This window comes from Heterocephalus glaber, unplaced genomic scaffold, assembly GCF_053883595.1.
Source record: "Heterocephalus glaber isolate CG9 unplaced genomic scaffold, H.glaber_assembly_v1.0 deba00001465, whole genome shotgun sequence".
Lineage (NCBI taxonomy): Eukaryota > Metazoa > Chordata > Mammalia > Rodentia > Bathyergidae > Heterocephalus > Heterocephalus glaber.
The window spans coordinates 18,778,401-18,805,950 of record NW_028258312.1 but is presented as its reverse complement, the minus strand read 5'-3'; the positions used below and the strand labels follow the sequence as shown (position 1 = coordinate 18,805,950).

The following is a 27,550-nucleotide window of genomic DNA, read 5'->3' as shown; positions in this document are numbered from 1 at the left end:
AAGTTAAAGGGTGGAAAATACTCCATGCGACAGGAACCTGAAAAAAAGCAGGAGTAGCTATCCTCTTTGCAGATCAAGTAGATTTCAAACCAACACTTGTTGTTCAGCCTCAAGATGATAGGGGCCGAGAGTGGAGGGCCGCAAAGAGACAGAAGCGGGACACAGGGGGTCCTGAAGATTAGCAGGACGTTTATTCTTGGTTCATACATCTCTTATATAGTACTTACAGCAGTTATTTAAGGTGAATGCATAAACAGCAGGTGTTGTTTAATGTCTTCTTCTCTATGAATGCACTCTAATCTCTACAGAAACAGGCTGAGACACTTCTCAGGATGTTCCCATCCTTGAACTATTCCTTCAAGGGAACCAAGGCAAGACAAACAGGATTGCAGCTATGGGAAGTATGACAGGGGGCGTGATCTCTTCTTGGAGCAGAGTCAGCAGCACAAGCAAACTATCTCGGGAATGACCTTTCATCCCCTTCGGCCACAGCCTGCCGGGCCTGCAAGATTAGTAAGCTTGAATGCGTGACTCTTTACCAAGAGGATCTTCCCTTAACTCCATGTCAAACACTGATTAAGAGAGACGAAGAAGGACATTATATCCTTGTAAAGGGAACAATCCAAGAGGAAGAGATGACAATCATAAATATCTATGCACCAAACACTAATGCACCCAGCTACATAAAACAAATACTAACAGACATGAAAAGTCATATATGCACTAATACAATTGTAGTGGGGGACCTCAACACCCCAGTGTCACTAATAGATAGATCAACTAGACAAAAAATAAGTAATGAAATACTAGAACTCAATCGAACTCTTGAACAAATGAACTTAACAGATGTTTACAGAGTCTTCCACCCCACAAAATCAGAATACACATTCTTCTCAGCTGCACATGGGTCATTCTCAAAAATAGACCACATACTCACACACAGAACATGTTTAAGTAAGTGCAAAGGAATTGAAGTAATCCCCTGTATATTATCAGACCATAGTGCGACGAAATTGGAGATCCATAGCAAAAGAAACTCAAAAAATTTCATAAACACGTGGAAATTGAACAACACACTTCTGAATAACCAATGGGTCACAGAGGAAATTAAAGAAGAAATCAGACAGTTCCTTCAATTAAATGACAATGACAATACAACATAACGGAATCTATGGGAAACAATGAAAGCAGTCTTACAAAGGAAATTCATAGCAGTGAATACGCATATTAGGAAAACAGAATGAGCCCAATTAAACAACCTGATGCTGAACCTCAAGCTTCTAGAAAAAGAAGAGCAGGACAACCCCAAAGCTCTTACAAGGGAGGAAATTATAAAGATCAAAGGAGAAATCAATGCAATGGAGACTAAGAGAACGATACAAAAAAATCAATGAAGCCAAGTGTTGGTTCTTTGAAAGAATCAACAAAATTGACAAACCTTTAGCCAACCTTGTCAGAAAAAGGAAAGAAAAGGCCCAAATCCATGCAATTAGGAATGAAAAGGGTGAAATGACAACAGACCCAGCAGAAATCCAGAGGATCATCAATACCTACTTCCAGAACCTATACGCCAATAAGATGGACAACACAGAAGAAATGGACAGTTTCCTAGATACATATGAATTACCAAAGTTGAACGAAGAAGACCTAAAAATTCTGAACAACCCATTATCAACCAATGAAACTGAAAATGTAATTAAAAACTTAACAAATAAGAAAAGCCCGGGCCCTGATGGCTTCACTGCTGAATTCTACAAGACATTTAGAGAGGAACTGCTGCCACTACTGATTAAACTCTTCAATGAAATTGAAAGGGAAGTAATACTCCCAAATTCATTCCTGGAAGCAAGCATCACCTTGATCCTCAAAGCAGAGAAAGACACAACCAAAAAAGAGAACTATAGGCCAATCTCACTAATGAACATAGATGCAAAAATCCTTAATAAGATACTGGCAAATAGAATGCAGAAGATCATCAAGAAGATCATACACCCTGACCAAGTGGGGTTCATCCCAGGGATGCAGGGATGGTTCAACATACACAAATCAATCAATGTAATGCACTATATTAATAGAGCCAAGGACAAAAACCATATGATTATCTCCATAGACACAGAAAAAGCATTTGACAAAATCCAACATGCATTTATGATAAAAACCCTACAAAAAATTGGAATAGATGGTCTCTACCTCAAACTGATAGAAGCCATCTATGAAAAACCAACAGCCAATATCATACTAAATAGTCAAAAACTGAAATCCTTCACACTAAAATCAGAAACAAGACAAGGATGTCCACTATCACCACTCTTGTTCAATATAGTTCTGGAAACATTAGCCATAGCAATTAGACAAGAGAAAGAAATAAAAGGAATAAAGATAGGAAATGAAGAAGGCAAATTGTCGTTATTTGCAGATACTCTATATAGAAGACCCCAAGAATTCCACCAAAAGTCTTCTAGACTTAATAACCAAATTCAGTAAAGCAGCTGGTTACAAGGTCAACACACAAAAATCGATAGCTTTCCTCTACACCAATGACAGACTCACTGAGAGAGAAATAGGGCAAATAATTCCTTTCACAATAGCATCCAAAAAACTGAAATACGTAGGAATCAACCTAACAAAAAAAATCAAAGACCTCGTCTCTGAAAACTATGGCACTCTGAAAAGAGAGATTGAAGATGATATCAGAAAATGGACAGATAACCCCTGCTCCTCGGTAGGAAGGATTAATATAGTGAAAATGGCCATACTTCCAAAACTGCTATATAGATTTAATGCAATTCCAATTGAGATCCCAGCAGCATACTTCATAGACCTTGAGAAAATAATCCAAAAATTCATTTGGAACAAGAAGAGACCCAGAATAGCAAAAGCAATTCTAGGTAACAGAGACATGGCAGGGGGTATCACAATCCCCAACCTGCAACTCTACTACAAAGCTACTGTGATAAAAACAGCATGGTACTGGCAAAGAAACAGACCTGAGGACTAGTGGAACAGATTAGAAGATGCAGAAACAACTCCAGACACACTCAGTCACCTCATCTTCAATAAAGGAGCCAAACACTCTCACTGGAGGAAAGATAGCCTCTTTAATAAACGGTGCTGGAAAAATTGGGTTTCAACTTGCCAAAGATTAAAACTAGACCTATATCTCTCACCATGCACTAAACTGAAATCAAAATGGATTAAGGATCTAAATATTAAAATAGAAACTCTGAATCTCCTGGAACAGAGGTTAGGAAGAACTCTTGAAGACACTGGTGTAGGAAAAGATTTTATGAACAAAACCTCAGTTGCTCGTGAACTAGCACAAACAATCGACAAGTGGGATCTCTTCTTATTAAAAAGCTTTTGCACGGCAAGAGAAACCACCAGCAGTGTGAAGAGACAACCCACAATGTGGGAAAAAATCTTCACCTGCTCTTCCTCAGACAAAGGTCTACTATCTCGAATCTATAAGGAACTTAAAAAGATCAGACCTCCCAAATTTAAAGACCCAATCCAAAAATGGACATCTGAAATGAACAGACATTTCTCAGACAAAGAAGTAGAAATAGCAAATAAATAAATGAAAGAATGTTCAACATCACTGGTCATTCGAGAAATGCAAATGAAAACAACACTGAGATTCCACTTCACTCCAGAAAGAATGGCTGCTATCATGAAATCAACCAATAACAAATGCTGGCGGGGCTGGGAGGAAAGAGGAACCCTGCTCCACTGCTGGTGGGAGTGTAGACTGGTGCAATCACTGTGGAAATCAGTATGGAGATATCTCAAAGAACTAGGACTGGAAGTCCCATTTGACCTCACTATTCCACTGCTGGGGATCTTCCCCAAAGAATTAAAAGTATCATACCACAGTGATATATGTGCGCCCAGGTTCATAGCAGCACAGTTTGTAATAGCTAAAACTTGGAAACAGCCCAAATGCCCATCAATTGGAGACTGGATAAAGAAAATGTGGTTTTATTATAAAATGGAGTACTACTCAGCCATAAAAAATGAGAAATTAGAGACATTTATAGCTAAGTGGATGCACATTGAGGCAATACTCTTAAGTGAAATAAATAGGACACACATGAATAAATACCGAATAGTTTCTCTGGTGTGAGAAAATGAAAGTGTAAATAAGGACTAAATGTATAATAGGTAATGTGAAATAGGAAGAAAAGAGGCAAAGGGGAAGGAAGTGGGAGGGGTAGGGGAAAGGATAGAAGGGAATGGGATTAATATGAGAAAATGGAAAAATAGGAACAAAATCTTTGTAAATAGGGAGGAATGGAGGGGTTGAAGGGAGGGCTGGGCAAGGGTGAAAAATAAGAACCAAGAGAGACTATGTAAAGGTGCAAATTTCCAATGATGAATGTCATTATATTGTATACCTAAAATGTACCATTGATTAGAATGAATAATCGATAATGCAAAATAGGAAAAAAAGGTGCAAAGGGGTAGGGGTAGTGGGAGGGGCAGGGGAAAGGAAAGAAGGGAAAGGAAAAATGATGAGAAATGGAAAAAATGGAAATAAACTCTTTGTAAATAGGGAAGGATGGAGGGGGTGAAGGGAGGGCTAGGAATGGGGAAAAAATAAGAACCAAGATGCATTATGTAAAGGTACAATTCCCAATGAGAAATGTAATTGTGTTGTATACCTACAATGTGCCAATAAAAGAATTTAATAAAAAAATAAAATAAAATTTAAAGTAATAAGTTCTTTTATGGACAAATGGATACTATTCAAATATTTTAAAAGAACCCAAACTTTCAACCCAGTCAGACCATTTGCAAATTAGCCAGCAAGATAAATCCAAATGTGAACGAAAACTTGACTCAGGTCCTTAAAAGGAATGAAAGTAATTATTTTTAAATTTACCAAAATTGCAGTAGTTACATTTCTTGTTCCTTTTTAAAAACAAATGATTTTTTAAAGCAGTCAGTTCCTTATAAGTTTTTTAATTAATTTATTTTTTAACTCAAAAATGAAAATTTTATGTACAACACTTTTATCATGTTTTTTCCCCAATATATAAAAACAATTCTTGTTCACTGCAATTAGAGTGGAAGTTCAGGAAGAAATTTTAAAATCTGAGAAAAATACACTCCCAATTCCACCAAGTGCCAGTATCTACAAATGCCCCCGTCAATCTTCCTCTAGTCCTTGCAAATATTCCATTTAGGAGGATGAGACTATTTTTGCAAGCACAATCTTTAATATGAAATTACAACAAAAACTTTCATGCACCATTAAAATTTCTTGGTGTAGGACATGTACCATAATTTCCTTAATTGTTCTCTTAATGTTGAAACACCTTGGTGCATAAATATGTGTCTGCATTTGGATATTTCCATAATATATATTCTCAGAAGTGAAATTAGTAGGGTATTAGTACTGTGGAATGTCTTGATATATGGGGCCAAAATGATGTCCTGAAAGTTTATATACTTAATTTATACTTCCATGAGCATTATATGAGAGTGGGTTTTTTTCCCCTGGGCCTATGCCAGCATTAAGATTTATTGTTCTAATTTTTTTTAATTTGATAGAAATGAGATCTTTTTTTTCCCTTGAAGGTATTGAACTCATTTTTTAAAAAGTGACCATGAAAATTTGTATTTCCTCTTCCAATAAGCTGCCCATGTCTTTTGCAGATTTATCTTCTAGCGTTTTAGTACTTTTTAATTATTCTTGATTTGATCAGCTCTTTTGTATATTAAGGATAATAAGCTGCCTATGTCTTTTGCCAATTTATCTTCTGGCATTTTAGTACTTTTTAATTATTCTTGATTTGATGAGCTCTTTTATATATTAAGGATAATAACTAGTGGTACATTGATAAATATTTAACCATCAGCAATCCATTTTGTGAGGGGATCCTAGTTTGTAGGGTTTGCCCATTTCATGGTATAACTATACTTCCACTATGATTTCAAACAAGCAGTACAACGACACTGAACTCAAAGATGGAAAAGTTAATGCACAGTCAGTTCTCACAGACAAATACATGTTCATTGCAGGACTCCAATGAAACCCTTGCCAATAACTTGTTAGTAATGTTTTTCCAGTGTACTTTTTATATCTTAATTGTATTTACAATGCTTTTCACAAGTTTTGCATATTCAAATAGTTTGCTTCTTATCTCATTATGTTGAAGATTAGAAAATTCTTCATATATGAAATAATTTCTATTATTTATGGCTTAATTCATGGGTGCGCACGTGTTCAGGATTTCAGTGATGGAACCCAAAGACTTTCCCTTGCTAAGCACATGTGCTATCACGGAGCTACACTCTCAGACCCTCTGATTTCATTTTAGTCTATTTTTTTTGAAAATATTGAGACAAGGCGTGAGGTAAAGATCTAAACGTCTTCTAAGTAAGTAACCAGAGATCCTACCACCTCTTGTAAAATTCATCCTGATCAATTTGTGAGTCTTGTAGATAGCACATTCCTTTCTTATAAGCTTTTACCGAGGTTTTCCTCACAATGTTACATTATGCTACCGGTCATTATTACATTACATTGAACCAATTGGCAGTACCACTACTACACTGTGGTAGCTCCAAGTTCCATTGCATCACTGTTCTTTACTAGAAAAGAAAAGGAAACACATATATGCAAAAAGATAAAACCAAGCTCTCACTAGTGTTTTTGATATTTTGTTTTCAATTAATGCTTTATTTACTCTTAGGTTGTCTTAGTGTTCCAGTTTAAAAATGGGAAAGATCTATACATGGTCTTTGAAATTCCTGTAATTCATTTGAATTACAAAGAATTACAAAAAATAATTCAAAAATTCTTTTTTACCTAGTAAAATTTGTAAGCCTACATTTAAACATAGTCAAATATAACAACTAAACTTGAATATTTCCACCCATCACAAATTTGTGTTTTCCAGCGTTCCATACTCACATTTTTCTCAAGGAATAAACATTTTTATATGTCAGCACTTCACACCGAAATTTGTCTGTCAAGTAAGACAATATTTTTCTATGGATAGGTAGGAGTTTTCAATTTTCAAGGTAATATTTATAAATAGGTACAAAAAATCTAAAAACCACTGTTATCAGGACCATTAAGTTGGTAGTGTAAGAAAGTCAGCTTTATTTCCAAAACATCTGACAAGGACAAAATTTTAGCACACATGTGCCATGGAATCTCTCATGTTCTCTAAGAAATCTTTAGGAAAACCCTTTTACTCTATGTGGAACAGTTTGATCCAGATCAACTTGTGTTGACTGTGTTACCTATCTTCACTATGGTTCTGATTCCTTCCCCAAGGGATCCTGGCTGATGCCTTATTGAAAAATCTTTTTTTTTTTAATTTACCATCAATTGTGAAATAGATTTGTTCATGTGCATCTGAAAAGTTTTTACATCAGTGATAATCAAATGGCAACTCATGGCCATGTTAACACAATAAATATATCGTATTTGGCCTATAGGGTGTTTAAAGATTTTGAATATTGTTTTACATTGAGAGAATCACCTAAAATCTAGATTTCTAGCTTTTGTTGATAAACTATTGCGATATCATTCCAATCTGGCCTCAACTGAAATCAAGCCATTGCAACCCTCTGGATAAAACAGATCAGTTCTCTTGGAGATAGGTCTCTCTCATTTGTTTACCTCATCTAACTATAAAATGCATACACCTGTTATAAATGCTTTATTATCATATATGACAGGAAAATATATAACGAGGATCTTAACTCTAAATTACAGATCTTGGAAGATCAAATAAGAGTTCAAGATCAGGCGGCCACTGGGACTAATTTTGCAGTGCAGGATCTAAACATCAAACACCTGCAAGGAGTTGGAGACCTCCGGGGAAGAGTAGCCAGGTGAGAAGCACTGTCAGATCTTGGCCACTGAATTCTCATTTCCAAATAAATAGCGTATTGTTGAAAACAAGGTTTCAACTTGACACTAGGCGAAACTGACGAGACAGGAGTTGAGAAAATGTCCCAAAGAACTTTGAAAACCTCATGCTACCTGTGGGAGCCATGGGTTACTCGGAATGTCCAGTTTGGTTCCACTGGCAGTGACCAGATTCTTGTCTTTACAGCGCACAACTGCCCAAATGCCAACATCCGTACACAGACACACCCTAACGATCACATATAAAATTCCTATGATGAGTACAACATACAAGGACTAGATGAGAGAAGATATGGACATTGAGGCAGGCTCTTATAGCAAGCCAGTTGAGAAGCAGCAAGCAAGTACATTAAGGCACCAGCTGTGAAGTCCAGAGCAGTAGATGGGCAACACAGGACTTGAATAACATGGAAGGTGAGTTAAGAAAGGGAGTCAGAGACAACTACTGCAGCTTCTGGCTTGGACTGAAGAAATGTGGAATGAAGAGCCACTTTGACAAGAAAGGGGAAGAGAATCAGAGGGCAGTGTTGTATTTGGTTTGCACCGTGCTGTTTATGAGAAGTCTGCAGGACATGGACCAGAATGAGTGAGGAGCTCCAAGGGGAAGGAAGGCGCAGGGGTCAGAAGGGGCCTAGGTTTGGGTTGGCCCACAGCATAAATGATTAGTGGCTCTGGGAAAGACTTTGCCATTCTGAAGTCTGGCTTCATTCCTCCTAAAAATAAAGCTACTATTTAGGAAATAATATTCATGATTCAAAAACTCCCATCAAAGAACTGTCTGACAATCCAGAAACTAAATACAAAAGTTTTTTATATTGTGCATAAGTATATAAATAAAATATGTATCTCTGCAAAGCTTATTATATAATATTTGATCACAAACAGAATTTCATATTATATCTGTGAGTGATAAAGTCAGATAAAATAAGTACAAGCAAACTCACAACTGTACTTAGATATATTTTTGCGAGAAGATGTTGAATGAAATATGATTTGACTCAATTCGGTGGTGCTGATGACAGTCCCATTGTTCTCTGTAAACCTCTTACAAACCTATCATTCTCTTCTTGTAAATCCTGTTTTGAATTCAAGACAAAAGAACAAATGGTCTTTTAAAAAGCAAGGAGTTCATGGACTTACATCAAGATGCACAACCCTTTTTGCCCTGCTCTGTTGTGTGTGTGTGTGTGTGTGTGTGTGCGCGCGTATGTGTGGGTGTGTGGTGCTGGGGATGGAACCCAGAGCCTTGGACACACTACACACATGCTTTACCATTAAACTACCATGTCTTTTTTATTTGTTTATTTATTTTAAAATTGAGTCTCACTATGTTGCCCATATTACCCTGGGATTCCTTGGGTTCCAGCAGCCCTCCCACTTCAGCCCTCATTCCATGCCGCTTTGTCACTACTGGCATGTGCCACTGCATGTGGCTTGCTCCAGTTTCTTACATGCACCTTCACCTTTAGCCTTAAGCGGTGATTCTGGGACAAGTTCTTGGTTTTCCTTGAAGTGTCTCCTCTTTTATGGAAAATTTCTGAAACCTATTTGGTAATCTGAGACTGTATCTGGCTAAAAGCCATGAGAGGTAAATGCATCCTTCCTCTCCTGTTTCTTTTCGGTGTTTTTGCCAAACAAATGACTAATAGACAAACTAAAGAATATTGATTACTGGCTTTCCACATCTAGTGACTTTAATTCCAATTAGAATTTTGGCATAAGTGAAGTGAAGTTGATTATTTTAGCATAATTCCTAGCAAACACTTTAGTCTTCATAAATCAGGCTCAATATTTAACAATTACAATGTTCTTTGACTTTTACACCTTATTATACCCCAGTATAGTGGCAGTTCAAAGCAAACACTTCCAATGAACTGCAGCTCTCAAAGCTGCCCAGCCCACCTTTCACCCTCTCCTCTGCTTGAGAGATTGGTCTCAAGGGCAGAAAAGGGAAAAGGAGAGGCTGTAGAGGGCCCCGTAGGGCTGGCTATGACTTACAGTTTATAGCAGCAGCCAGAGGAGGCCGACCAGCTTGCCCTGTTTGACTCTTTGGGACCAAGGAAAACCTGTGTTTTAAAAAATGATAAATTATGTTGATGTATTGAAAGAAAAAATTGTGTCCGTTGAAGAAGCCTAATGATATTATGGAAATTAGCAACTTTTGAAAAGTTAAGAGAGGATGCTTCTGGCTGGAGTGCAGTAGAGACATCTCAATACCAGAGGAAAATTTAAAAAGGAAAACGAAAACACCATCTTTCACATAAAATGGATTTGCCACAACTGCTAACCACAAGCAGAGCACCCTTACCAAATACCAAACATTGTGGTAGTGAGACAGACACAGTCGTTCTCAGACTTTACATATAATCACTTCATCCAAATCAAGAGTTGTAATCCCAAAAGGCTTAGGCAAAATAATCATAATAAAGCAGTATTTTTAGGGGCTTGGGTGGGCCATCGGAAACATATGGAGCAACACAGAACAGCTAGGGAAGGAGGAGCAGCTGCAGATCCTACTGGTTCCTTATCATTTCCTTTACTCAAGACCTTCCTCCTTTCCAGGGCATACCCAAAAGAGACCAGCTGGAGCACAACGGGCCAAGGAAGGAGAGGAGTGAGTGTCACAACAGAGAAACTATGGCCTAATGTTTGCTGTGAGATACCCCAATCTCTTTCTTAAGGGGACAATCAGGAGCAGTACCCCCAGCCTCAGACTTAAGGAAATATATTTGAAAGCTTCAATACTGAAGGCTTCAGTACAGGATAGCATGTAACATTTACCAAACACACTCACCACTTTGCAACAAGCTAGAAACATTATAGGTTGTCGTAGAGATCAAATCTAACCATGTACAAAAATCACCTCCACTACATCTCCAGGTAGGCAGATCTGAAATGGATGGATGGATGGATGGCAAAAACATAAGTCAAAGACTGATAATGTAGTTCATGAGAGGAACTGCCCAGAAAAGTAAAAGTTCAAACCTAAAGTCTCCTGGTTTCAAAAAAAGTAAGAGAAAAAGAAAGAGTTACAAGACTGCTACATGAATAGTCATGTATAATTTGGCCCCTTTCAAAAACCCTACTGAATCTACAGTAAAAAGATTCTCTCTTTAAAATGTAAGCCCACAAGGTCCAGAGGTATCAGCATAATAGTCTTGGAACACAGAACACAGATGGACATGTGAACAGTGCTTTAGCAGATCTAATAAAGTCAACTTCAAAACTATAGGGTAAGCTGAGAACATCTGGATTTTACACACAGAATTCCCACAAGTTGTCAGGCACTTGTCTCCAGGGAGAGAAACGGAGACAAGCCAGGAAAGGCAGGGCAGGAAGCACTGTACAGAGCCCCCACCATTAAGGACACATTCGAGGACCCTGAGCAGATGTCTGGAACCACATCTGAGAGTCCTAACATCAGATGTACTATTTTTCCTGTATATACATGCCTGTCATAAAGTTTAGTTCATATGATTGGCATAGTAAGAGATTAACAAGAATTCATAGTAAAATAAAAAGTATAACAACATAGTACAATAAAAGTTATGTGAAGGTTCTTTTTCCTAATACCTTACTATACTGTACTCACCTTTTCCATTTAATATTTTTAATCCATGACTGACTACAGGTAACTGAAATGCAGACTGAAAAACTGGAGAAGGGGACATTACTATGGTGTCATTAGCCTTTTAGTTATTGGAAACTTTCAAACCGTAGTCATGTCGTACTTTGAAAAGATACAAATAAATTTAAAAAATAATATTTAAAAAGGTTACCAAATAACAAAAGGAGATACATTGGAATTTCTCAGGGATAAGATAAAATAAAAACTTAAAATGTTACAGGGATTAAATCTACTTTAGACCTGTAATCCCGGCCCATGCCTGTAATCCCAGAACACAGGAGGCTGAGGCAGGAAGATCACTGCAAGCTTGAGGACAACTTTGTCTATACAGTAAGTTCAAGGCCAGCCTGAACTACTTAGCAAGACCCTATCTCAAAAAATACATACATACATATATACATACATACATACACTTTAGAAGCTCTTAAATATAATAAATATAACTAAAAATAACAAGTTAGAAAAACACAAAATGCATAAGCAAACCACACGAAAAGAAAATGCTTTTTAATATTAAATTGGTTGTAAAAACATGATATGACAGACAAGTCATAGACCTAATAGAAAGTCCTGAAGAAGAAACAGAATGAATCCTTCAGAAAAATATATCCATGGCTCTAAGAGAAGAATGTTGTATTGAAACAGCCTCTGGATCAAAAAATAAAACCCTGGAAAAATTGATATAAGAACAACTAAACCAAGATATCCTCGTTGACATTACTGAACATCAAGGATAAAGAATCACTGGGCATGCAGATAGACAAAGCAAATCATCTAAAAGAAAAAAAAATCTAGTTAGCTGAGACTTCTCTGCCTCATCAAGGCCACAAAAGAATGGACCAGTGTCAATCATGTTCATAATGAAAGTAAAAATATGATTGTTTTAGCCACTTTTCTTGTCACTGGGACAAAATACCCGACACCTACAACTTAAAAGAGGGGAGGTTTCTTTTGGCTCACGTTTTGAACATTTCAGTCAGCAGCATGGTCAGCAGCATGGTCCGCAGCATGATGGAAGGGCTGGGCAGAGGAAAGCTGCTTGGCTCATGGCACCCAGGAAGTAGAGAAAGAGCAAGGAGCCAGAGAGAAGGATATACACTTTCAGGTTACGCCCCCAGTGACCTCATTCAACCAAGCCCCACCTCCAGGGTCACATGTAGCTCTACTGCCCCCAAGATTCAATCACTTTTCAAAAGCCCCACCAATGAGCTCATGAGCCTTTGAGGGGGACATCTAGATATAAACCCTAATAATGATCAAAACCAAGATAGCTTTGAAATGTAAGAGGGCAGCCAGGCATTCTTAAGAATTTAAAGGCTCTAACATGCCTGAACTCTTCTTTCAAAATCTGGATGGAAAAATAGGGAATACCAAGGAATAAGCCAAAGTTAAGGATCTCAGGGGGAAAAGTCATAGTTTAAAGGATTGCTAAGAAACATAGGATATTGATACAGAATGAAGACTGAGTAAATATATGAATTCTTGTTATAGAACACAATGCAAATGCCTCTACATTTTGACATTAAAAAATAGCAAAATAGTAAAAAAAAAAACTATTGAAACAACAAGTATTCAAATTTATTTCCTCGTTTTCTTGGCACATGGTAACAGATGCTGCCTAATGTTGAGATGGTAGTTGTAAAAATATAACAATTCCAATCTATGATAGCTTTTTATAACTTCATTTTTTAGAAACAGATCTCTCACAGTGAAGAGACAGACACAGTCCTCTGTGTATGTAGCTTCTATATGCATAGATTCAAGCACCCTTGGACAGAGATTCTTCCTTGTCATTTCTCCCTAAATAATGTAACTATTTACATGACATTTGAGTTCTACTACGTTTTCAAGTAATCTAGCAATGATTTAAAGTATATGAGATGTGCATGGGTTATATACAAATATTATTTAGCCATTTTATATAAGAGACTTAAGCAACTGAGGATTTTGGTATCCGGACGGGGAGAGGGGTTGTAGGTTGTCCTGAAACTATTCCCCTATGGATACCAATGGAGGGTTGTACATAAATAAATATGCGCATGCGTGTGTATCATCTCGATCAGAACTGTAAACAAATGTTAACTGTAGCCCCACCCAGGTCCCTAGCCCTACACTGGGAAGCCACCTGGAGCTGACCCACCCAGCCAGCCTTGTCCCAGGACTCCGGTAAACAACTCAACCTCAGCTGTCTTAAATTTTCCCTAGGCCCGAAATATGCCATCACCTCCGAGTCCAGCCCTTTCTCCTTTGTGCTCTCAGAGGAAGCTAATCAGGCCTCCATTCTCCTCTGGTCTCTGACAATTAACAATATTTTTTTCCGAGAGGTGGGATTTGGAATGATGTTAACTCTTCTCTCTGTTATTTTTTGTTCTTTGTAATATTTGTAAAAATTTTTACAATAGACGCATACTATTTTAACAGAAATAAAATCATTCTACAGAAGGAGGCCGAGAACTTCCCTTTGGAATACGGAGTCAGCTTTGAGAACCTGCTAATCAGTCCTTGACTTCAACATGTATGGGGTCAGGCTTGGGTGAGGGTGAGGTTGGGAGAATAAGGATGAATACGTGGTAACAAGGATGAGCAAATAAATAGCAGCTGCTCATCTTGTGTGTTGGCTCCCTCTCTGCCAGGTACTGCCTGGGTGCTCTGCATGCATCACCTCCTTCCATCCTGAAATACCTTTATGAAGCCATAGTGGTCAGGACGGCCACCACAGTTTTGAAGGCTGAGCATGCAGCACTCCCTGAGAGAGATCCACATAGTTGCCCATGTGTCTGGCACCCACTGGAGGGTGCAGTAGACAAACCATGCAGTGTGCAGTGACCTTAGAATCATTATTCCTTTGGATTTGGATAAAGAAAGCTGAAACTCATAGATGTTATGTTAAGAAACTTGTCCCAGACCTGAAACCTAGGATGTAGCAGAAGCAAGCTTCAAAGCCTGGTGATGTGACCCCAGAGGCCAAATTCTTAACCACTGCACAGACCAGCTTTCCCTGGGGATGGGGAGCAAAGCTGGGATGGAAGGAGGTCACAGAACATGGTGGTAGCAATAGCCACTCCTGTAGTCCCAGGGAGTCTTAAAATGGACATAAGGACATTCCAAATAGTTGAAAACAGGAAGGGCTGTTTTTCTAACAATGACAGTTTCTATACACAAATGTGTAAAATGACTTTCAACCATGACTTATGTGCATGGCATCTTGTGCTCATTCTTTTATTTTTTATGGTACTGGGGATTGAACTCAGGACCTTGCGCTTGTAAGGCAGGCGTGGTGCCACTGAGCTAAATCCCTGGCCCCATCTTGTACTCATTCTTAATCTAGCTGACTCCTAATTTTTCCTCCCAATAGCCTTCCCTCCCTTACCACCCAGTTACCTGGCCATCTCAGGCAAAGTCACCAACTATGCTCACCTTTCGTTCAACTTTTTGGCACCAAAAATCTTAAGGAAAAAAGTCAATTCTGGATCCTAAAAATTACCGACAGTCATAAAACAAACAATACTTACAGCACTTAGCATGACAACATGAAATGTGGTTCCTAATAAATGTTACTTGATGACAGTCAAAGCATTTATTTTACAAAATGAAAATTACAAAGTGATTCCTGATAATTCAGATATACAAAGACATTTCCTGCAGTGGTTTCTCTCTCTCTCCCGCACACATGTGCATTTACTGAAACTGATCATTAATCCCATAACCTGCTGTCCCCCTAGAGAGGCCTCAGGTAATGGTAGAGGGGTTAGCTTCTGCATATTTTTCCTCGCTGATGTGCTGGGGAGCCTGTTAATCTTCAGCTCAGCTGTGTCTCACCAGAGTTCCTTCCCTAAAATGTCAAATGCCACCTTGGGACCAAAGCTCCATTCGTGTGTGAGTATAAACTGTTTCTGTCCCAAGGTCAGACAACACCTAAGTGAGACCACTCGAGGGGCAGGGGTTTGGGAGCCAAATAAAAATTGGTTTTATTTGACTATGGATTGGAGGATTTTGTTTGGGTGGGACAACTTTTCTGTTTAAAGGAGAATTGGCAGCTTGGGGGCAAAGGAAGGAAAATGGATTCAGACCATGCTATAGAACTGGAAAAATGATCAGTTTTGCCTGGCTACAAGCAGTAGGATATATTCTCAAGATATCAAAATCTGCTAACGCTCCTATGACTGAGTTTATATAATACCAAAAATGTAAAATTTTCCCCAGTGTACCCCAGTGTCTCCATGTATACTAACTTTGGGCTCTGGTTTGGACCAATGTATCCAACTTGGTTTCTCTCATCATTAATAGAAAAGAAAAATGAAGCAAGAGATTCCTATATATGCTCCTACATCTACGAACACGTTATTCAAAGGACTCAAGAACTTCTGCCATCAAATGAATGTACTGATCCTACTAGAGTATTAAAAATGTTATGAGCTTGTGGATCTCACATACATCTCCCTCCTGGCACTAGGTGTGATTCGAGCATTGTGAAGCTTTCTGGAGACATCCACATCATCAGGCATGAGCACCGGCAAACTGAGAAAGCAATTCAAGGGCTCATATCTGCCCTAGAAACTGTTGCCAAAAACTTGGATATAAAGGTAACTGAAAATAAACAGGACTTTACGTGTTACTGCCAGAAGTAAGATCACTGTAGCTTATTCAAATGCCCAGTCAGGTGGTCATTTTTAAAAAGAATGCTTCCTTCGAAAGTTTTAATTAGACAGCTCATTCATATATATAGACACCATCAGTGCAGTCAGCTCAGTCAGCGAGTATTTACCCAGTGCTCCCATATTCCTGCCCAGCTGCTCTGGAGAGCATGGCCTGCTTCGTTCCAACACTGCCGTGGCTTCCTTACCCTCCGACTCCCCCTCCAACCCCTGTGGAAGCAGGGATTCTAAGAAAAGGAATTTCCCATGGGAGCTATGATTATTAAAGCTCCAACAATAATACAAGTTGATCACGTTCCGTCCCTATTTAAAACCCTGCAATGGATTATACCTCTTACAAAAAACACAGAAGTCCTTTGGCGAGACTTTAAAGGCCATCTCTTCACTGGCCTCTGCTGATCTCCTGTGCCTTCTGACCTACTCTTTATACTCAGTGATAATGACCTAGCCATAAGTAGCTACCTGATGATCAACCAGGCTGTTCCTTTTGTTATCTGATACTCTTATTATCATTGTCTGAGTAGATTGTCACTGCAGTGATGATTTACTCTTTAATACTTGTACCAGTCTAGATTCTTTGAGCAACAAATGCCATAGAAAGTAGATGAATGAGAGATTTACTGAGGCAGACATCTATGAGGAGAAATGGGGAGAGAGGTGGATGAGACAGAGACCCTCCGGACTGAGATGCAGGTGTGATTCCTGCCAAAATGGCAGGGAGGGAAGGCTGGAGCTACTTCGCCAGAAAAATCATTTATCAAGTTCCTTCGGTGACAGTGAGGTATCCGACGATGGCTGGAGAAGCTACGGCAGGGCATTGTGGACACACAGTGCCAGGTTTCAAGCACAGCACCGGGGCTCTCGGCCAGTTACCGCCCTTGCAGTAGAGCTTAGGGGCGTGTTTTCATGCGAAACACTAGAACGGAGCACCAGAATTTTAAAAGTGCTTTCTTTTATCTCAGGTGGCTGAATTTTTTGTGTCCTTATATGTACTTTTGTTTTTAATATCTACTTTTGTGCAGTAGGAGTCATGTCATGGCCTAAGCTTTTCCCTTTAGGTGACTGTCCAAGATGTTTTATAGCCACATGTGCTTAGTTGTTGCAAATGTTCATGGGCTCTGGGGAAAATGAGTGCTGAATGCTTGTAGGTTACATGGCTTGGTATATAAATCTATTAAATAAAATTTATACTTTTCACATCTTCCTATATCTTTATTTGTATTTTACTTATTCAAACACTAGGGAATAAAGGAAAGCCATTTAAAATTAGTAAAATATGTCCTGTGTTTGACTATCCTAAATAGCTGTTGCTTTTTAGTTCAATACGTAAAGTAAACAAGGTTCAAAATTCTTTACTTTTCACTATGCGTTTTGCTGCTCATTTATAAAAATTGTCACCTTTGTTCCATTTTGTAATATATTTTGTCTTAAATGGCATTTTATCTAACATTAATGTTGCTCTGCCTGCTTTCTTTTCCTTGTCCTTCACCAGGCATAGAGCCTAAGGCTTACTGCTTATTATTTTGTCCAACATTTCTGCTTTACTGGGTTGCAAGTGTACCCCCTCCAGACCACCATTTGGGTGCTATCAGTTGCCCACTGTATCTATTTAAACCCTTCTATTATTCACTCCCTCCTTGTTAAGGGAACTCTGATTGCATTGAACACCCACTTTCTTTCATGTGATCATAGGGTTCAGGAGTAGAATTGTTTAGTCTAAGCCAATCATGCTGTTTTATTCTCCCTGACAGTAGTTAGTTTAGACAAAATTATGTGCTGCAGTTCTGCATCTATATTTTAACCTAGTTCCTATACCTAATGGAACTTCCTCAATTCTTCTAGCAATGCCAAAGGCACTCTTGCTTGTAATTCCACAACTGAAGCTTGAGTTTCTCAGTCTTTATATTTCCTAAGCTATTTCACTTGTGGTCATGTCAGAATGCTATCTGGAAATGGATACGGCCAAATCTTAATGCCAGAGCCTAATTATGTATTTAAACATTTATTCCTTAAGTATGTGTTGAGCATTTACCATTAATGACCTAATGTTCACTAAGAATGTAGGGATGAAAAGATATAATGGCTTACCTTGTAACTGGGGAGGCATAAAGCAAAGAAATAATCCAATTAAATTCATAAGCAAACTAATGGCATTAGTCTTTTCTGTTATATCATTAGGTAGCCTATTATCTAAAATATTATAGGTAGTGGAATGGAACCTTTCCTATTATTTTTTAAATAGTACGACTCTATCTGTGAATCCTACTCATTTGAGGAAATCATTTTCAAAAGCAAACATGCATTCAGGTCTGTTCCTAGCTCCTGTAGGAATAAAGTGTAATTTATGTAACTGCTGGTGGTTTTGCTCATACACAGAAAAGCTCCTTCTTATACTTCCATTAGGTAACACAGCTCTTAGGAAAGATAGAGGCTTCCACCTCTGAGCAAACCTCAAATTTAAAGATGATCCAGGGAGATTATCGCCATGAAATGAATCTTTTGGAATTCAAGTAAGTAAATGTAAGATTTTTAATTCTGTTAAGTGCATTCCAAAGAGTTTTGCCTAATGAAAGCATTGCCATTAACTAAAAACCTATCCCAGGAATTTGAACCTGGCCAAGCAATAAAGTAGCAAGCCAATGCATAGAATATTCTAGACTAAAGTAACTTACACAATATTTATGAAAGAATAAATATAAATATTAATTTTGTCATTCTCTTTGTTGGCATATCTCAGCTACATTGGCATATACATGCTGACCCTTCCTATGGAGAAAATTTAACTTATTACCAATTTTATATTAAAATGCTTCAATGAAAAGCACCATTGAATATAAACTGATTCCCCAAGTTACTGAATATGTTTTAAAGCAATTTTGATTTACAAGCTTTTCCTTTAAGATTTTCTCAAAGATCCTGTACATATTCCTTTACATCATCTCCTTTTAAAACTGTTCCTTATCCCATCTTACACCGAGTTTTTCTTTACTCTATGGAGTAAAGGAGATAAGTCTCCACAATGTTCAAATTACTGGACCCCCCCATCTCTCTTGTTTAAATGGCCACCAAGTCCTGTAATCATGGTGCAGGCAAAGAAAGTTCTAGTCACTTGGATGATGCTACCTCACTGCCCTGCCCTCCCCATTTCCCTCTGTGTTCCACACCATTTAGGTTTAATACCTTGGTTAAATCCAGTGTTCTGATAATACTCTGTTTTCTCCATTTTCCATGTCTCTACTGCATTTTACTAACTTTAAGCCATTAATGATAAGAAGCGCTGCTATATTTGTATACCTCTAAGACATGAAGCCAACAAAGCATAGCATGCCATCATTTTAACACCTATTTTGGACATAATGAAATGAAAAGTATGCATATCCTACAAATGATGAAAAGCATGAGTGATTGCTAGAACTTGAAGTGGATGTCTTGGGTAAACAGAGAGATCTGTCTACCTTCTTCATACCTTGAGAAAGCATTTTTTCCCCTAGATTCTTAAATTTTAGCACAATGAGAGTGCTCAGTATATACCTGTGTGGTGCTTGAGCTAATCTTTTTAGTTTGGAATTAAGGCAAAGAAATATAACCAAAGGAAAAGTACCAGAGTAAACTGTTTCTATAGTAAAGTTTAAGAATTCATTTCCTAGGGAAGAGATGGGTCTTACAATCCAGAATGAGACACTGTATTAAAAAGACAAATTATACTAACAAATAGAAAAGATGGAAACAGGAAATATTTGAGATCTGGAGCTGACCACTAAGTATCAATGATACTTAGTTTTTTCAGTCTTTAGTACTATGGGAAATTGGCATACAGGTGCATCCGTCATCAACATAGTTAGATAAGAATCTGAGCATTTCTGTAATAGTGTGATCTACATCTTTTTCATTTTAAGTGTGAAGTCTTAAAATTTCAATAGTACTACAGTAGATAATGTGAATCTATATGCTGTATTTTCTTTAGACAAATAATTATGGGCACTATAATTAATTCAGTTACAAAATTGGCTGTTTCCTATTTAAATTTTCTCCAACTTTTTAAAGAAGTAGTATGTACTTACTGTAACAAAACAAAATAAAAATGAATAAAAAGATCACCATTTCAGCTTCCTAATGTAACCAACGTAAACACCACAAATATATCTTTCCACATTTTCTTCTTGTTAATAGGGATATATAACAGAATAAAGATGTATACATATATGTACAGAAGAAGCAGGTTTTAAAGATAAGTCATACATATTACTCAATAATTTGCTTTTCCCCATTTTATCTTGCCTATTTTTCAAATTCAATGACTATCAGCCTAACCTTATTTTTCAAAGCTGCATAATATTGTAACGTACATGTGTGCCATAATTCTATTTATCTTGTTGTTCAATAGCTTATTTTAAGCTTATGAGCACCACAATCCAAAACTTCTTGTGTATATTGTTAGATTCCGGCACTCTTATTTCTATGAGAAAAATTCCTAGGCCAAGAATCACCTGTGCTTATCACTTTCCAAACTTTGTATTGGAATTTTAAAAGTCATCTTCTTGCCAGTTTGTAGGATTCCTTCACATTAGGGATATTAATCCTTTGACTGAAGTATGGATTATGAACAAGGAAGTAAGGTAGAGAAGGCTCTTTAAAACAGAACATTAGAATCGAGCTTTTAACAAGGTTGTCTCTGAACAAGTAACTCCATGATGTTAAAAATGTACGTAAGTCACTGCTAATATTAGAAAATTGAGATATGTATAAATTTAAAATTAAAGTGAATTTGCTCTTCTTTTTCTAAAGGTAAAACTGGCTCTGAACAAGGGGACGGTAACTTCAATAAAAGCATTTTAATGAGATTAAAGGTTAAGCTTAAGGGATTTTTCCATTTAGAAACTTTAACAAATTCAAGGTTAGTTGTCCTCTAGGCTTATATTGGATATTGAAGGCAGATGCCTGAGACCATGTTGTCTTGGGGTTCTGGGGTTTTCTAGTGAATCCCTAGAACTTTGGGCTGGATCCCTGGAGCACACAAAGGAGAAATGCACTGGAACCTCTGCGAAGCCCTCTCCCTCCGGAAGTGCCTGAGTCAGGTGCTCAGCTAAGTAATGGCCTAAGTCCACAGCTTTCTGCTTATACAGCAAGAATCTTGGCTATTGTGAAATGCAGCCATCTTTTAGTAAGAGTTTGGCAGCAGCAGCATCTGCCAGTCACTCCCTAGATAGCTCTTAATAGTAATTTATATAAAAAAAGTATTTAGTCAATGAAGCAAATGCATAGACTCAAATCTCATCACACCACCTTGAGAATGTTACCACAGTAGGACGTTAAAAACTAAGGCAGGACTACGTCGCATTCATATTTGTATTCTTAAACAGAAGCTGATATAGTGTATTAGTGACTTTTTGAGCGCCTACAAGATAAAAATTTTGTTTTGGAATGTTCCAAGACACAATCCCAGGCACACAGAGTGGGAAGAAAATATAATTCGTCAGGCAGAGATAATTGTAATTGTCACCTACAAATGCATACCAATAACTAAGTTTTCAATAGGTTCACTGCACACTGCTCTGAAGGGTGTCTTATCCCCATTTTAAAGATAAGGACATTTATCATCATTGAGATTAAGGAATCTGCCCAATTCACACAGCTAGAAAGTATCTTGACTCCAAAGCTCAGGCTGTTTTGGGCTGGGGATTTAGATCAGATTTTGCCTGCTGCAAAAGCACAAGGACCCGAGTTTGATCCCCGGGACCAAAAAAAGAAAAAGCTCAGGCTGTTTTTATCAACCCATAATGCCTCCATTTTAGGATCCAACCTATTAATAAATAAGTTGTGCTACAGAAATTTAGGGAAAGGAAAGATTATATTTGCCTGACTGACCAAGAAATAAGCTATGAAGATATTGGGATTTAAGTACATGTACAACTTGGAATGAACAAGAAATAAGTCTTCCTATGAGAGTGGAGTTAGAATTGCTTTGCAACTAGTTTCACTAATTAGAAATCACAGAACATTAATAAGAAATTAGTTTAAGAAGGGTCAACCTGTATGCATAAACTTAGTAGAAAAACAATGTTTCTTGGAATTAATCTCTTGCTACTGATCTGAAGCTCACAATCCTAGACTCAATCACCAAACATAGTAAATGATCTATCTTAAGCACTTTTTCAAATATAATTATAAAAAACTGAAACTATCATCCATGTTCATCAGTTCATCAGAGGCTACTAATTATTTTTTTACATTTGCTTTTGGTCAAAGCCACTATCTGAACTCTTAAGAGCCTGTTAAGAGCAGTAACAGCGTCCAAGAAATCAAAATCGTCATCTTTTAAAAATTTAATTCAGTAGATTGTGACTGCAGACCACCGGCTTGGGGATGTAAGTGAACTGGTGAACTGGCTTAGAGTGGAGCTAGCCCTTGCTGTGCGTTCACTCTGCCTCCACCATTAGCCCTTACCACACCCTCTGTCCCGGGATCTGCTGTGTGTGTTTTTTCCAACTAACTTTTCCTTTGCTCTTTGTAACTGTCTTCCTTAAAATTGCCCTCGGTGTGGATTTGAGCCTGATTCTGTCAATATAAAAATTTAAAAAAACAGTCAGTACCCTATATTCTCCTAGTGGCATCTCTGGCCATAATTTAAAAGTCTGATTTCATGTTTTGAAAAAAATGAAAGAAAAAGCCATCTATCATCTGTCTATCTACCATCTATCTTCTATCTTGAATAAAAATACTCCTACATTCAGTGGCATAGAGATTTAACAACTAAATTGAGGCATTTTAAACAAATTCATCCTGTTGAGATTTTAACTGTGAATTCTACAATTAATAGACTTAGGGCAAATCATGTCCATTTTTCTAGGAAAAGTCTAAGCAAAAGAAAACATTTATATAAGCCTTTATTTTATCCTTTTTACCTTTCTAGGAGAATGCTTTTTAAAATTCTTTTGTATTTTAGTAAATCACCAACAGATAGAGTCTAACTTCTGGTTGTTACAGGGAAGTGAACCTCTAACTGCAAGTAAGCCTTGTAATAAAAGCCTCATAAATAGTAATCCATTTTTATGGCTTTAATTTCAAAATTTCAGTTACTGATTTGCCTTTCCAGAGATGTTACTTAAGTACATTTAGTGGTTCCTTGGTTTCCAGAGGACATTGATTCTGTTTAAGTAATAAGAGAGTAAATATCCAACATTTATTATACAGTAAGTGATCGCTGAAGGCTAGATTCTCAACTGTAAGGCTATCTATCTCTTGATTGTCTGGGACTTACTGTCCCCCTTAACCAGCAGTATTAATTAAAACTTCCACTAGATATTGGGGATGGAAGATGAAAATCAAAACAGAGTATGTTTCTAAATGGTTTGACAAGTTTATGTTGTTTTTAAAATAAGAATCAAGATATATCATGTACAGGTACAAATTCCCTATGATGAATGTGATCATTATGCATACTTAAACTGTACCAATAAACTTAATTAAGAAATAAAAGACATTTGAAGACAAAGAATGAGCCATTTGTTGCTTTAGTTAATACTTATTAGTGGAGCACTTACTATATAGCAGCAATGAACAAAGAAAAACCCCTACTTTCATAGAGCTTAAATTGCAGTGGAGGGCACAGCACACCACTCAGCCTGTATCAGAGGGTGGTGAGCACTTTGAAGTAAAACAAAATAAAGGAATAAGGGGAGTCACATGAGGAGAAAGGGTCCTTTTTAGGGTGGTCAAAAAGAGGTCTGTGTGCTCAGGTGATGTTTGAGCAGAAACATGAATGAAATGCGGGCAGAAGTCGGTGGACATCTGAAGAAGGGTGCTCCAGGCAGAAGCAGCAATGGGCTCAGACGAGGTTGCTCCCAGCACAGGGGGCGGTTGCGCCTGGACATCCCGCAGCTGCGAACCACAGGCACTGTGAATGGGAATCAGGACTAGAGTAAGAACAAAAACAGAAACCAACTTGGTCTGCAATGTTGAGGCTCCCGTCTCTATCAAAAGTATGCTTTCTATGTTGTGAATATCCCTCTGTGTTCAAAATAATGTGAGGACTCAGGGGATGAAGATCAGAATTTAGCTGATCTGCCAATATATAAGTATTGGAAAACAAAATGACTTTTTCCATTCTTTGCTTTCATCATCTAAATCAGGGTTTCTCAACGTCAGCACTATTGATCTTTTAGCTGCTTTTTAAAAATAGTATTGGAGCCGGGTGTGGTGGTGCAGGCCTGCAATCCCAGCACTTGAGAGGCAGAGGCAGGAGGATTACTGTAAATTCAAGGCCAGCCTAAACTACATAGGGAGACCCTGTCTCCAAAAATAAAATAAAATAAAATAAAATATAAAATAAAATGGTATTGGGGATTGAACTCAGGGCCTTCTCACTGAGCTCCACCCCCCGCCCTTTTTCATTTTGAGACAGGGTGTCACTAATTCACCCCAGGCTGGGCTCAGCCTTGTGGTCCCTGTGGTCCTGTGGTCCTCCCAGGTACTGGGAGTCTGTAGCTGGAAAATTCTTTCATGTGGAGCTATTTTTTGCACTGCAGGATGTCTAGAAGCATCTCTGGTCTTTTCCCACTAGAAGCCAGGAGCACATCTCAAAACAACCCAAACCGTCTTCAAGAATTACCAAATGTCCCCAAGGAGGGGTAAAATTGCCCTGAGTCAAAATAAAAATGGAAATGATTTTACGGCCCTTGTTTTATTACGAGACCAAACACTTTTTCAGGAGAGGCAGGTACATGCAGTAGATGTCCACCCTGTCTTCAGCTATTTCCAATGATAAACAGCACTGATTAAATTCTCTGTATATCCTTTTGCCTGAAAACATCACAACATCACAGCAATTATTACTTTAATTGTAAAGCGCCACACATTGTAACACAGTGTGAATATTTTCAATAACAAACTCACATTTTCCCTGCCAATCTGAATCATGAATCCCCATCCCTGCATCCCTCAGTCACTTCAGATACAGATTTCCCTTTCTGCCCTCAGCCACGCTACGGCGACTTTTAGATTGAGGATACATGTCCAACCCCTTTCATCATTATAATGACATCCGCTCCCATTTTTTAAAAATCCTTCATTCTTTTTCTTTGCCTTTCCTTCCTTTCCCCTTCCCTTCTCCCCAGTTTTTCTTTCCTTTTGAACAATTTCTTAAATGAGAAAACAAGGATGAAATGGAAACAAAGCTTTGCAAATAAGGAAGGGAAGAGGAGTTGGGAAAGGGGAGGGAAACGGGAAAAAAAGAAGAATCAAGATACATCATGTACAGGGCCAGGGATTTAGCTCAGTGGTTCCACCAGCAGCCTCACAAGCACAAGGTCCTGAGTTCGATCCTCGTACCAAAAAAATAGAAGATATATCATGTACAAATTCCCTATGATGAATGTGATCATTATGTGTATCTAAATTGTACCAATAAACTGAATGAAAAATCCTTCATTCTCTGTTAATGCTCATACGGTACAGCATCTTGATGCCAGAAGTCCCCTCCTGCACCTCTGTTAGTTCTATTTTTTGCTCCACATGAGTAAATCAGCATCTTTCTAAGCACATACATACCCCAGCACTACCAAAAATATTCACTCTCAAAGATCCATTGGTGGCGATGGGGACTTCACTGAAGATTTCACCCGAGACAGTGACAACCTAAAGTCGCCCTCAGGGCATTACCAAGGTCCTGCTGGGTGCTCTCCCCTCTCCCCTGCCTCTGAGCCTTCTCCCTGGACAGTGCAGGTCCTCTCTGCCCCAGTTCCTCTCCCAGCCTCATACCAGCACCTGTAGGGCAGGGAGCTGCAAACTACCACCCAAACCAGGTCTGCTGTGGCTATGAATGGTTTTTATACTTTTGAATCATCTTTTTTTAAAGAACTAGATAGCATGACATGTAAATATATCTGAAATGTGATCAGAACACAGCCAAGTTTGTCCGTGCACGTCTGTCTGCAGCTGCTCTCCTGCTGCAATACAGTGGTGAGGGGTTACCACAAGGACCAGGAGGCCCGCAAACCCCAATGCATTTACAAGCTGGCCTTTTACAGAGAGCGTTTGGTGACCCCTCCCTAGAGTCATACGCCCCACTCCACGTGACTGGTCAGCTTCTCCTCCACACATAATGAGCCCCGCAACCCGAGAGGAATTCTGCATGGACAGCACCTGCGTTGCTGAGTGGATGTGTTAGCAGCAAGCTGGCAGTGCACCTGACTGTGTATGGAGGTGTTTAGGGTACACTGAGGGGTGCTGATAGCAGCTAGCCTGAACTCAGAGCCAGGGCAGGGCCCCCGGGCCATTACCTTTCTTCTGCATCTCCCACATTATGCCATGAGCCTGTGGCTAGCCACATCCAGCCTCATCTTCCTGCGGACATTCTAACAGTGAATTTGTATTTTGTATTTAAATTCACTTACTAAAACAGATCAAAACATTTTTCCTTAGATTTAACTCTCTTTCGAGTAATCTGCATGAAGAAGTTGAGAACAATCAAAAATGGACAGAGAACCAGTTTATCAAACATAGACAAGACCTCCTGGCCCATATAAATGAATGTCTGAAGGTCCTGCAGGAAAAACTGGTAAGCGGCTCTGTTATTTCATGAAGTTCAGCGGCATGGTCACTGTCTGGATGTTAACCATGAGTAAAGGTCTGGAAGTGCAAGGTTCTGAGTTCGATCCCTGGTATCAAAACCCCCACCACATTTATAGCAATCTTCACTGCACCGTAACTTAACTGTTTAGCATTGCAATAGGAATCCAGCAACCTGTCTTCTGGTCCTGCTTGCTACTTCCCAACTCTGCAAACCTGCACATCTCAGTTTGCTCTCCTTTTACCAAAATAGCCTGAAGAGTTTCTTTTAAAAGTACAGATTCTTGGGGACGGAGCTTTAGCTCAGTGATTCCGCCGCCTGCCTTGCAAGCGCAAGGTCCCAAGTTTGATCCCCGGTACCAAAAAAATAAAAATAAATAAAAATACAGATTCTTAAAATTTGTACTAAAAATACAGATTCTTACCCTAGACCTAGGGAGTCAGCTCTCTGGGTACCTCCCTTGGGAATTTGTGCTTTTAGACAAGCTCCCTGGGTGGTGCTTAGGCACGAGTAAAGCTTGGAAAATTTTGGCCAAACAAGTAATTTAACCTCTCTGGAGATCTGCTAATAGGTTGCAAATTTTGAAAACTCCTTTTCCATGTCAGACCTTGTGAAGAAAGCCCCAAGCTTTGGGGTGAGCCTGCCACGGTGCTGACAAATGCACATATTTCATGTTCCCTTCTCTCACTGCCACCAACCATGCCCAATGGAGAGGGCACCATGGGGTCATCACTGCAGTCAGTGGCTACAGGTTATACTGGAGATTTAAATGTGTTTGAGAACTTTCGTAGAGGAGCTTTAGGCAACTTGTT

The 27,550-nt window shown here is 38.5% G+C and overlaps 1 protein-coding gene across 5 annotated transcripts in view; it reads left to right on the top strand.

Annotated features, from left to right (window-relative positions):
* The window catches only part of Fam81b (family with sequence similarity 81 member B), a 127,327-nt gene that overhangs the window by 24,005 nt on the left and 75,772 nt on the right, over positions 1-27,550 (top strand). For 4 of the 5 annotated variants that reach the window (XM_087180957.1, XM_087180959.1, XM_087180956.1 and 1 more), the window contains 4 exons: positions 7,733-7,851; positions 15,970-16,099; positions 18,575-18,681; positions 26,591-26,726. In XM_087180957.1, the coding sequence (XP_087037083.1) occupies positions 7,733-7,851; positions 15,970-16,099; positions 18,575-18,681; positions 26,591-26,726 (492 nt within the window). The remainder of the gene's footprint in view (positions 1-7,732; positions 7,852-15,969; positions 16,100-18,574; positions 18,682-26,590; positions 26,727-27,550) is intronic. The other variant, XM_087180960.1, reaches the window with a different exon arrangement.